This window comes from Myotis myotis, unplaced genomic scaffold (assembly GCF_014108235.1).
Source record: "Myotis myotis isolate mMyoMyo1 unplaced genomic scaffold, mMyoMyo1.p scaffold_m19_p_34, whole genome shotgun sequence".
In the NCBI taxonomy this organism is placed as follows: domain Eukaryota; kingdom Metazoa; phylum Chordata; class Mammalia; order Chiroptera; family Vespertilionidae; genus Myotis; species Myotis myotis.
In genome coordinates, this window is record NW_023416340.1 from 494303 (window position 1) to 507179 (window position 12877).

Below are 12877 nucleotides of genomic sequence, written 5' to 3' on the forward strand. Positions count from 1 at the left end.
CTGTTTCTCCCCCCACCCCCCTTCGCTTCCACTCTCTCCAAATTCAATGAGCATGTCCATGGGCAAGGATTTTTTTTTAAAAATGCCAGTGTATTCATTCATTCATTCATTTTTTTCATCCACAAACATGTCTTGAGCACCTGCTCTCCACATTCAGTACAGAGCTGTGCTGGGGACCCAGAAGTGACCCAGATGGCACCAGGCCCTGCCCCTGAATGCAGAGCTCAGAATCCACGGAGAGCACACTCTTAGCCCCTGCATCATGGGCTCACAGCACTGGGGTCTCTCGCTCCAGAGCATCACTTCCAGAGTGGCTCCCCCGAAGACTTACTCTGAAATGCCCCCTTGGGCTCCAAGTCCTGGACACCCTTCAATGCAACCCAACCTATGACCTCATCATATATCAGCTCAAAACAGAGAACGAAAGCTGTCGCTTGTTATTTACATTTCAATCTCTTCTGAAAAGAATTTGAGGCAGCCAGACGAAGTTGTTGATGGGGGAAAGGAGAGTACTTTTTCTCAGAAATGACCTGAAAACAGATGCCATTTTTTGCCTACCAAATTAAAGACCAAGATTACTCAACCTAATCAAGAAGGCCAGGGTTCGGCTCTGTCACCTAGAGCTGGTGGAAGTGTGAGTGCTCTGCATACATGTCTTGAGAATGACATGAGAATGTGGTATTGAGGATCTTTATAAAAGGTCATTGCGGCTCTGGCTGATCTAGCTCATTGGATAGAATGTTGGCCTGTGGACTCAAGGGTCAGGGGTTCGATTCCAGTCAAGGGCATATTGCCTGGGTTTCGGGATCGATCCCTAGTGGGAGACATGCAAGAGGCAGCCAATCAATGATTCTCTTTCATCACTGATGTTTCTATCCCTCTCTCCCTCTCCCTTCTGCTCTGAAATTAATAAATACTTTTTTAAAAAGGTCATTGCCGCCCTAACTGGTTTGGCTCAGTGGATAGAGCATCGGCCTGCAGACTGAAGGGTCCCAGGTTCGATTTCAGTCAAGGGCATGTACCTGGGTTGCGGGCACATCCCCAGTAGGAGGTGTGCAGGAGGCAGCTGATCGATGTTTCTCTCATCGATGTTTCTAACCCTCTATCCCTCTCCCTTCCTCTCTGTAAAAAATCAATAAAATATATATATATTTTTAAAAAAGGTCATTGCCATGTTATTTATACTACAGAAAATATGGAAATAATCTCACATCCAATAATAGGGTGGCTTCATATGATACACTGACAGAATGAATATTATTCAGCTACTAAGATTATGTCTAAGCAGTTTTTAGTCAAGATTTTTGCAACATTTAGTTTCTTAAAAAGGCATTTGATATCCTACATTCAGAATACTTCTCTATGTATAACTGTTACCCTCCCCATTTTAAAGGTGGGAAACTGAGGCTTTGGAGAGGCTCAGGATCACAATGGACTCAAAAGTCAATGCACTGCCAACCTCTATGTTATACTGTCTCCATAGGAACAGAGACAAGACAGAAAACATGCTTATTGTTAAAAATCGCTTCAAATAGGTTTGGCTCTCCACCCTACAGCCCACAAGTTACCCATTAAGACTCTGCAGCCAAATGTTCTATTTCTCCTCTAAAAAGTGTCAAGTGGTTCCTGAGCTTAACTCTCACCTTTCAAGTAGAACATTCTGCCTAGTAAGAAAATATTGCAATTTACAAAAGAAGGGGACAAAAAATTCTAAATCGCAGAGGTGAATTATGTAGAGAAGGACAGCGCTCCATGCCCAGTGCAGGGCCCCTCACGGATCAGCTTGGCCAACTGCACCCCCTACTCAATAACGAGTCTGACAAAGCCCTCTCCATTCAGACCCACCCTGCCCGGTCACAAGCAGCAGGGAGACAGGGTCTTTTCTCCAGCCCAGCACTTGAGTGGCACATGACCTTGACTCTAGGCATCTGCTGCTCTCTGCCAACCACTCTCACCGAGGGAAGATGGCACAGGACATTCCCGTGACTGTTGTCTGACACTCAGAGAAAAGATGCGAGGCTTTAAACAAGAATCGCAGCTGGGCTTGGGGCCCGAGAGCTGCTCAAACAGGCTAAAGCCGGGGGTGGGGGAGATGTGGGCCTGCAAAGAAAAAACAAGGCAGGTTGCTGACAATGTTGCCCATTATTGCAATCTGGTCTCCTTGGGCCTTAGTTTCCCATCTGCAAAAGTGGATTAAGAAAATGTCACAAGGTTCTTGTGAAGTTCAGATTTGAAAAACGGACATACTGCTATTAGTGATGCTAATAATTAAAAGCTGACTGAGCGCTCTGAAATATGCAGTGTTCGGTGATGCTTCAACACTTTCTGGGTGTGGAGAACTTGGACAAATGACTTAACCTCTCCAAGACTCAATTTCTTCTTGTGAAAATGGGATGATCACAATAAGATCTGCTCTCGCGAGGGCGCTGTGAAGATTTAATGTGATCATGATGCACAGAGAGTGCTAATCAACACTTAGCAATACACAATGTGTCAGATCTTCATTCAGTCCCTGGGCCCTATGAGTCGGTGCTCTCACCACTCTACCTGCTGATGGCTGAACGGCACTGTGGGTCACCTCTGCCCTCCCCTCTCTGCATGACCGTGCCTCCTTCCTTTCTGAATGACTGTGGTCTGCCTTCTCTCTACCACTGATAGATAAAGCAGTGGCACCAAACTAAAAAAACCCAAAACCACTGTTTTTTCTTTCTCCCTCCCTACAAATTATTTTTAAACTCTGTGGTCATGACAGCAGCAAATCAACAAGTGCTCAGCTGCTGCCCCATTATCGGAACCCATTTCCCTGTGGCTGTCTCCTCCTCAGCAGCTCTTGTCATTGCTGGGGCCAAACACCCCCTGGGGAACACTAGGTCCAAACGGCGATGGCTGCCTTCGGCCTGGTTTACAAAGGTGACAAGTTCTAAAATAAGAAGCTCCTTCTGAAGAGAACTGATCACCAAATCAAGCTGAGGCCTGGAGACAAAGCCAATTAAAAAAAAAAAAAAAATCATAGCTGAAACCGGTTTGGCTCAGTGGATAGAGTGTCGGCCTGCGGACTGAAGGGTCCCAGTTTCGATTCCGGTCAAGGGCATGTACCTGGGTTACGGGCACATCCCCAATAGGAGATGTGCAGGAGGCAGCTGATCGATGTTTCTCTCTCATCGATGTTTCTAACTCTCTATCCCTCTCCCTTCCTCTCTGTAAAAAATCAATAAAATATATTTTTTTAAAAAATCATAAAAACAGGGAAGTTGGGAGTGTACTGGGGGCAGGCAGAATTGAGGAAGGAGGAATTAAAGAAGTTCCCTAAAGTCTACCTACAACAATTAAAAAATTATAAAGTGTCCGCCGACAGGAAATCTTGCAAAAGAATCCATGCAGTGGTGAGGTATAAAATGCTAGAAAGTTCTGGAAGAATATGCAAGAAATGGCAGTTTCCTCTGAGGTATCTGAATATTTTACTAAGTTGCCTTACCTTTACTTACAACTTAGAAAAGGAAAAAATAGAACTATTTCTAAGGCTCTCCTGTACATGACCATTGGGAAGAGAGGACTGCCAAAAATCTCCGTTTCGCCGAAACCGGTTTGGCTCAGTGGATAGAGCGTCGGCCTGCGGACTGAAGGGTCCCAGGTTCGATTCCGGTCGGGGGCGTGTGCCTGGGTTGCGGGCATATCCCCAGTGGGAGATGTGCAGGAGGCAGCTGATCGATGTTTCTCTCTCATCGATGTTTCTAGCTCTCTGTCTCTCTCCCTTCCTCTCTGTGAAAAATCAATAAAATATATTAAAAAAAAAAAAAATCTCCGTTTCTATGAGAAAACAGAAGCCATGAAGTGGGGGGAACTTGCTCAAGGCCAGGAAGTATATGGCAGAGGTGGGACCTAAACTTCTTTCTTCCAAATCCAAATCTGAAGACCTCAAGGCTTTGGTGACTGAGAAGGTTCTACTGGCAGGACAAAGCAGACGTGAACTCCAAACTCATTTGACTAGATTTATGAACCAAGAACAACCGGTCATCTTAGAAAAGATACAAATTCCCCCCAAGGAGGGCCCCTAGGCTGACCTCGAGAACTCTAGCAGAGATAGGAGCCACTGGTTAGTGACGGGCCCTTGCTGCCTGGAGACAAGGAGTTAAAGGAGAGCGGAAGTGCTCCCCAACCCTGTGGATGGTTTAGGCAAAGTCCTGCAGCCAAGTCTTGGAGTTTAGAGATACTTCCTGTCTTTCAAGTGTGGCACAGTGGGAAAGGTCATGGTCAACTATGCAAATGAGCACCACCTAGATGGCTTTACACAGGCCTCAAATCCTATCCTATACAATAAAAGCCTAGTATGCTAAGTGTCCAACCGTTCATTTGACCAGTCGCTATGAAGCGCACTGACCACCAGGGGGCAGACGCTCTGACTGGTAGTTAGCTTGCTGCTGGGGTCGGGCAGATTGGGACTGGGCGAGACGGGCTGGACACACCCTGGAGCCCTCCCATGGTCCCTTCCCGGCCCCAGTTGTGCACTGGGCCTCTAGTCCTATATAATAAAGAGGTAATTAATAAAGAGGTAATTGCAAATTAACCCTCACGCCCTTACAAGATGGCTGCCTACGACCAGGCTGGCAGAAGGGGGGGGAGAGACGGACAGGCAGTAAGGGGTGACCAGGCTTGGGGGGTGGGGGGAGCAGTTAGAAGTGAACAGGCCGGCAGGGAGGGGGCAGTTGGGGGTGACCTGGCCAGCAGTGGGGGTCACTTAGGGGCGATCAGGCTGGCACACAGAGGCAGTGAGGGGCAATCAGGCAGGCACACAGAGGCAGTGAGGGGCGATCAGGCAGGCAGGCAGCTGAGTGATTAGGAGCCAGCGGTCCAGGATTTTGAGAGAGCAGTCGGACATCCCCCAAGGGGTCCCGGACTGAAGAGGGTGCAAGCTGGGCTGAGGGGACATTCCTCCCCACCCTCCCCTCGTGCATAAATTTCGTGCACCGGGCCTCTAGTAAATTAATAAAGCCTTAAGTTAAGAATTGGCAAGATTCATCCTGGCCAGAGCTGCTTGATGGTTAGTGTCTGCCCAGGCACCAAACATGTACCTGGGTCGTGGGTTCACTCCCCTTCCCCAGTTGGGGCATATGCAGAAGACAACCAGTCAATGTGTCTCTCTCACTCACTCCTTCTCTCCCTCCCACTCTCTCTGAAAAGCCATGAAAAAAATTGATTAAAAAAAAATCGGCAAGATTCTCCAAACAGGACAGGTGATCACAGCAATCAATCAATCTACATCTACCAAGCCCTGTTCTGCGTCAGGCCTGTAATGGACAGTCAAGAGATGAGGAGCTATGGTCCCTGCCCTCAAGTCAGTCCTGTTGTCCAGAAGGTGGGATGGGATTTCAGAGGAAGAAAACCCAACTCAGACAAGTGAGTCAGGTTTTGGAGGTAACACCAGAGCTGAGCAGTAAAGATAAGAGGGAAGGACCAAAGCAGGTATTCCCGGGGGAAGAAATATGAACGTGTATAGAAATGAGATTGACAGCATGAGGTGACAGATGTTTGGGGAATAACAAATAGTCTGACATGAGTGTAGGGTTCAAGGAGGGCAGAAGGGATGGAATGAGAAAGAAGTCAGCTGGCCCTAAGTCTGGGATGTTAATCCAGCAAGTCTAAATTGTATTCTGAAGGCAAAATAAAATCATGGAAGGGTTTTAGTTTTTCAGTAGACTAGTCTGGTAACTGAAAATGGAAAATGGGAGGCAGAGGGCAGCTGGGAGGCAATCAATCCTCTGGAAGAACTCCGGGCACATGAAGAGGAAGGACGGAGGGGTCTAGGTTGAACTTCATAGAGTGCTACAGATAGTGCTTGCCTAGGACTCTAAATGAACTTGATTAATGGTCTGCAGAAGAGAAGATGGGCAATGGTTGGAAGGAAACTAAGTAACAGCTCAATTTGGAGCATTGGTCCAACAGACTCATCCCAGCTCCAGATGCACATGGGCGGCCCATTAGAACATTTCCTGGTTTATCCTTAACCCTTATCCTTAATCCAATCCACAACCAACCTCAGGGGCAGCAGGAGAAAGTGCCTCACCAAAGGCCACCACGGGAGGTCCTCTGCCCCTCTAGGTCCTGCCTCCAAGCCACTGCTTGTATTCCTAGTAAGGTCTTACCCAGCTCTAGACAAAAATTGAAGGCCTGTTTGCAGCTGGAAACTTGTTTATATGCAAATACACCCCCTACAGTGGGCCTAACACTACTGTATGCCAGAGGAAATACTTTTTGCAGAGCAAGGGCCCAAGGTGGACGCCATCCCGCCTTGCTCAGCAGTGGGGTTGTACTCACTATACCTCTTGCCTGGTTCATCAAGGCTTTGTGTTTCCACTCGTGGGGCGTGGGATTTCTCCCATGGCAGAGCTCTCGCGGCACCCTGGCAAATCTGGGGAAACCTATATGGCTCCTTTCCAGAAGAACTGTACACAAAGAACACCAGGTTAAGACCCCCCACCCTCTATAGAGATGATGAGGATACACTGCTAAATGGGTCCCCTTCCCATGGACCCGGTCCAGATCGGAAAGCCCTTTGCAGGCATTATTCAACCGGTCATCAAATATCAAGGTTGTCCCAGGTGCTGAGAACTGGCTTTTTTTGGTTATTTTAAATTTTATGTTGAATAATTGTAGAATCATAGAAAAATTATACAGAATCCCCAAATAACTGCATTTAGATTCCCCAAATGTAAATATGCTACCACATTTGTCATTATTTCTTTATATTTTTATCTATACATATACATTTTTCCTGAATAATTTGAAATTCACCCCTACATACAAGAACATTCTCTTACATAACCATTATCAAAATTACAAAATCAACACTGATATGAGTATTCTCATCTAATCTACGGACCTTTATCAAATTTGACCAATTGTCCCATTAACGCCCTTGAGAGCATAAAGAAAAATCTTCCCAGCTCTCAGATCCACTCCGGGATTCTACATGCCATTTCATTATCATGTCTCTTCATTGGCCTTTTACCTGAAATGGGGTTCCTCAGTCCTTTAGGATACTTTGAAGAGTACAGGCCATATTTTTGTTTACAGAATATTCTTCAATTCGAGTTTGTCTGATGTCTCTTCATAATAAATTCCGACTACCAACCCTGGACAAGAATTCCTGCGTGGTGCTGTGTCCTTACACACTTGGACAGGAAACCCTGTGTGTGTCTTTCTCAGTGCATACTATCAGCAGGCATGAGATCCATTTGTCCTATTCTTGGAATGCTAACTTTGATCTCTTGGTTGAGGAACAATCTGCCAGTGTTCTCTAAAGCAGCAGTCGCCAACCTTTTGGACCTCATGGACCACCGGTTGGCGACTGCTGCTCCAAAGGTTTCCTTAAACCAGCGGTCGCCAACTTTTCAGACCTCACGGACCACCAGTTGGTAACCACTGCTCTAAAGTGTCTCTCAGTATTAAAAAGCATCTTGGGCCTGGCCGGTGTAGCTCAGTGGTTGAGCATCAACCTATGAACCAAGAGGTCACAGTTCGATTCCCTGTCAGGGCACATGCCCAGGTTGCGAGTTTGATCCCTAGTAGTGGGTGTGCAGGAGGCAGTTATCGATGATTCTCTCATTGATGTTTTTCTCTCTCCCTCCCTCTTACTCTCTGAAATCAATAAAAAAAATATATGCCGTAGCTGGTTTGGCTCAGTGGATAGAGTGTCGGCCTGCAGACTGAAAGGTCCCAGGTTTGATTCCAGTCAAGGGCACATGCCTGGGTTGTGGGCTCGATCCCCAGTGTGGGGCATGCAGGATGCAGCCGATCAATGATTCGCTCTCATCATTGATGTTTCTTATCTCTCCCTCTCGCTTCCTCTCTGAAATCAATAAAAAGTATATTTAAAAACGAAATATAAAAATAAATTTAAAAATATGTATTTTTAGCCTTAGCTGGTTTGGCTCAGTGGATAGAGCATCTGCCTGTGGACCAAAGTGTCCTGGGTTTGATTCCGGTCAAGGGCACGTACATTGGTTGCAGGCTCCTCCTCGGCCCAGGCCCTGGTCAGGGCTCATGCAGGAGGCAATCAATCGATGTCTCTCTCTCACGCCGATGTTTCTCTCTTTTCCATCCACCTCCCTCCCTTCCACTATGTCTGAAAATCAATGGAAACAAGATCCTTGGTGAGGATTAAAAATAATAAATAAATAAAGCATCATGGGAGGAGACAACTGTCCTGTTTACAGCACACTTTCCCATTAGTTTTAGCATCCATCAATGACTCTTGACAAATAATTTTTAGCACTATGGTGAAAATACAGATATTTTATCTGTACCATTCCTGCTTCATTTATTATTCTACTGTAAAACAAAAGAACTTTCTCCTTTCCCCCATTTATTTACTTGTCAGTGTAGACTCATGGGTTCTTATTTTATTCTATGGGTTATAATCTATTACTACCATTATTTATTTGATCCTTTAATTGGCCCAAAAAGCTGGCTCCTGGGTCCTGTTGACATGACCCACCATTCTTTGAGCACTTCCCTATTTTCTGGCATAGCAGACATTCCAAGCTCACCTATAATTTTCTTACCCCAGCCCCAGAATCAACCATTTCTCCAAGGATCCCTGTTTTCTTGGATACTAACAATTATAATCTGGGTATGAAGTGGGTTCATTGCTATTGGAGTGTCTTTGCTTCTAAGCCCTCTCAACAAGTGCTAGAAAATATATATGTATAAATGTGAAAACATACATACACACAACTATTTCTATAGCTACAAATAAAAAACCATGGCTTCACCTGATGACTCTAATTCCAATCCAATCCCACAGGGTTCCTTCTAGCCTTTCCCACTTTCCGTATTTAGAGAAACTCCTTTTTCTGGCAATAAACAAACAAACATTATCCACAATACACAGGGTGGGGCAAAGTAGGTTTACAGTTGCTCGTATGGAAAATAATAATTAATCACTAAAACAAGAATAAACTGCATTTCGCATACTTACAACTGTAAACCTACTTTTGCCCCCACCCTGTACTTACCTATTTATTTGCTCAATTCTAGAATACATAGTTTCAGAATTACTAACCCATATCACTGTGAAAAACAAACCTACTAACCAGAATTCAGTATTTGTTTATAGTTTTTTCTCTTTAGTACATGGGTTAGTTCCTTTTTTTCCTGTAGTAATGCCGCCATTTGACACACAGGACTTAATCAGCCCTGGCCGGGAAGCTCATTTAGAGCATCGTCCCAATACACCAATGTTGTGGATTTGATCCCCAGTCAGGGCATATAGAAGAATTAACCAATAAATGCATGAGTAAGTAGAACAACAAATCGATATTTCTATCAAATTAATTAAAACCCTTTTTTAAAAATTGTTTCAGGTATTACATATGTCTCCGTTTTCCCCCAAGTGAACACCCCCCCGGCCACTCCCACCCCCAAGGGCAAGCCCCCACCACCCTAGTGTCTGAGTCCACAAAATTTTTTAAAATAGTAAATCAAGGCTTTGACACCAGACGTGAGTTCCGTTCTCCTGTGGCAATGGTCTCCCGCTAACTGGCTGACCCTTCTGAAACCTGGGGCTTTACAGAAATGAGGCAATGCCAGCCACGCCTAGTTATTCTGATTCGGTCAATCTGAGCGAGAACCAGGGAATCTGTATTTTACAAATGTTCCCAGAGAAGCACTGGCTGTAATATAAAAAGCCTAAAAGCAGGGCCTGATAATCTCCTCTGGCCAGTTCGCACCCAGCTCCAGTCTCACGGGGACATGGTGCTAGCAGTGCTGCCTGCCTTGCCTACACGTCTGCTCCTCTGCCGGCAACGGTCTCGCCTCTCTTCACCGCCTCGCAAATACCGAGCCTTTAACACCCAGCTCAGAAGTCTCCTCCTCTATGAAGACTTTCCAACTTCCCAAACATGGCCACACCCTCAGTTCCCTGAGCTCCCAGAGTTTGCTTTTGATTATGAAATAATCCGCACACTGAAAAACAGACCAGCACAACACGACAGCTTTTTCCATTGCCCTGTTACAGCGCTCCTCGAGAGAAGCAGAATGATCTGTGTTTGTCTTTTCCACTGGCAACAAGAATTCCTCTTCCTCCTCTGATGATTCCCAGGCACGGGATCTGGCACACAACACAAGGTGCTCAAAAATGTTTGGTCTAAGATTATTTGCAGCTTTAACCCTGTGGCTCAAAGATGGCCTAGGTTCTTTTCCATGAGTCTTCAGAACAGAGATGAAGAAGGACTCTGTACTAAGTAATTCTCATTTTGAGATGAAGTCCATTTCTTCCTGCTCTGGACTAAACCTGCCTGTTATTGTTCATGCTGGTAACTGAATGCTGTTTCCATACCAGACCTGATATTTTTAGCACTCCTGTTATGATAAACTCACACTAACCTCAAAAAGAACAAATCAAAGTCAACTTTTTGCCACAGGAAACCAGCTCATGCTTAATGTTTTGCAACATGCCATGGGAGAATAATAAAAAGATGAGACCTTTTGCTCACAGATGGCGAGGCCAACGCTCAAGATAGTGGAAAAATGCAGCAGGAAGCGCTCAGTCTGGCCACTATCTTAGTAAGTAAACTGGAAAAACACTCAGCACCCAAACAAGGCACACACACGCACATGGACGCAGGGCAGCTGCTTCCCCAGACGCTGAATCGTGGACGGGGCAGTAAGAGCCATCCACATGTGAGGCGGGCTGGGGCCAGGACGGCACTGGAATCCAAAGCCTGCTGGGTGCCCGGGGCAGCAGACAGGTGAGAGGATCCTGCGGGGTCACCAGTGGGCCGGCTGCTCTCCCTCCAGAGTGGAGTAAATGACCAGATAAGGAATACCAGCCACTCATGCCAAAAACACTTACCAAGCACCTACTATGTCCGCCAATGGTGAAACCAAGGCAGGTTCCCTGTAAGGTATTCTCAGGTGCGCATCACAGCCAAACACCTGTCCTCACTAGGAATTCCTGAGGCAGGTGGATCAGTCACATTCCTAGAAAGGTCTGGGGAACAAATTCCCAGGACTGGGAAAAACTAAAAACGATTTATGTGACTTTCAGGATGAGACTGGTCACAAAACCTGTCTGTACACTTAAAATGGGTAAACTTTCTGTTTATTTATCATACCTCAATAAAGTTGTTAAAAGCATAAAAATAAAAAATACAGAAAAACAAGACACACTTTCACTGACTATTTAGAATGAGAAGAGATTTCAGAGAGAGGCTGGCTATCATAGTCCTCCCATTTCTATAGGCGAGGAAATAAAATCCTAAAGAGGCAAACTGACTTATCTATGCCCAAGGTCACAAAGACAGATGATGGCAAGTGTATTTGGCAGAAGGCAAGTTCACCTGTGGAAGCTGCTATGTCCTGCATAAGTCCAACAAGGTCAAATTACAGGAGAATCTCAGTTCTATGAATGGCTGAGTAGAAAACTGAAATAAGTATTTCTCTGAACATGAGAATAAGGTGCCCGACCAGGGTAGCTCAGTGTTTGAGTGTAAACCTATGAATCAGAAGGTCATGGTTCGATTCCTGGTCAGGACACATGCCTGGGTTGCAGAGTTGATCCCCAGTGTGGGATGTGCAGGAGGCAGCCGATCAATGATTCTCTCATCATTAATGTTTCTATCTCTCTCCCTCTCCTTCCTGCTCTGAAATCAGTAAAACAGTAAAAATTAAAAAGAGAGGACGGGAAGGGACGGGCTGTGCCTGCGAGAGGATCAACATGCCTTTGGCGAGATTTACTACACCCATCCTTGGAAGAGGGAAAGAAAAAACATAACAAGAAACGGCTAGTTCAAAGTCCAAATTCTTCTTTTATGGATGTAAAATGTGCAGGTTGCTACAAGATCACCACGGTGTTCAGCCACGCTCCGACGGCGGTTCTGTGCGTAGGCTGCTCAACAGTGTTGTGCCCGCCGACGGGAGGAAAGGCTAGGCTCACGGAAGGGTGTTCATTTAGAAGAAAGCAGCACTAATGACCCACACAGCTTCCTGAATTTGGGTTGTATCACAAAAAGCCTTATCAGTTTAGTAATTCTAGTTAATCTACCAGGATAATGTAATTACATTTAATTTTGTAAGTATACAACAGTGATCTCCTATTTTGGTATCAATTTTTCAATAAAGTTTTGATTATGGAAAAAAAAATTTTTTAAAGAGCTCTTTTCCGGTTTTTGCAGCGCAAGGAACCATGAGCAGCGAAGTCTCCCGCGACACCCTTTACGAGACAGTGCGGGAGGTCCTGCACGGGAACCAGCACAAGCGCTGGAAGTTTCTGGAGCCAGTGGAGCTGCAGATCAGCCTGAAGAACTATGACCCTCAGAAGGACAAACGCTTCTCGGGCACCGTCAGGCTTAAGTCCACGCCCCGCCCCAACTTCTCCGTGTGTGCGCTGGGGGACCAGCAGCACTGTGATGAGGCCAAGGCCGTGGACATCCCGCACATGGACATCGAGGCGCTGAAGAAACTCAACAAGAATAAGAAACTGGTCAAGAAGCTGGCCAAGAAGTACGATGCCTTTTTGGCTTCCGAGTCTCTGATCAAGCAGATCTCACAAATCCTGGGCCCAGGCCTGAATAAGGCTGGCAAGTTCCCTTCCTTGTTGACCCACAATGAGAACATGGTGGCCAAAGTCGATGAAGTGAAAACCACAATCAAGTTCCAGATGAAGAAGGTGCTGTGTCTGGCAGGGGCTGCTGGCCATGTGAAGATGACAGATGATGAGCTTGTGTACAACATCCACTTAGCTGTCAATTTCCTGGTGTCATTGCTCAAAAAGAACTGGCAGAACGTTCAGGCTTTGTACATGAAGAGCACCAGGGGCAAGCCCCAGCGCCTGCACTAAGGCCCAGCTTAATAAACCATACTGCCACCGTTAAAAAAG

The 12877-nt window shown here is 45.8% G+C and overlaps 3 protein-coding genes across 5 annotated transcripts in view; 2 read left to right on the forward strand and 1 right to left on the reverse strand.

Annotated features, from left to right (window-relative positions):
* Positions 1-12877, reverse strand: part of SAE1 (SUMO1 activating enzyme subunit 1) — a 79538-nt gene that overhangs the window by 22751 nt on the left and 43910 nt on the right. The window lies entirely within an intron of this gene.
* Positions 10865-11969, forward strand: LOC118652818 (40S ribosomal protein S27-like). Its single transcript, XM_036302972.1, has 2 exons — positions 10865-10899; positions 11708-11969. The coding sequence occupies exons 1-2, from the start codon at positions 10865-10867 to the stop codon at positions 11967-11969; spliced, it is 297 nt and encodes a 98-aa protein (XP_036158865.1).
* Positions 12185-12853, forward strand: LOC118652772 (60S ribosomal protein L10a-like). Its single transcript, XM_036302864.1, has one exon. The coding sequence runs from the start codon at positions 12185-12187 to the stop codon at positions 12836-12838; it is 654 nt and encodes a 217-aa protein (XP_036158757.1). The 3' UTR covers positions 12839-12853.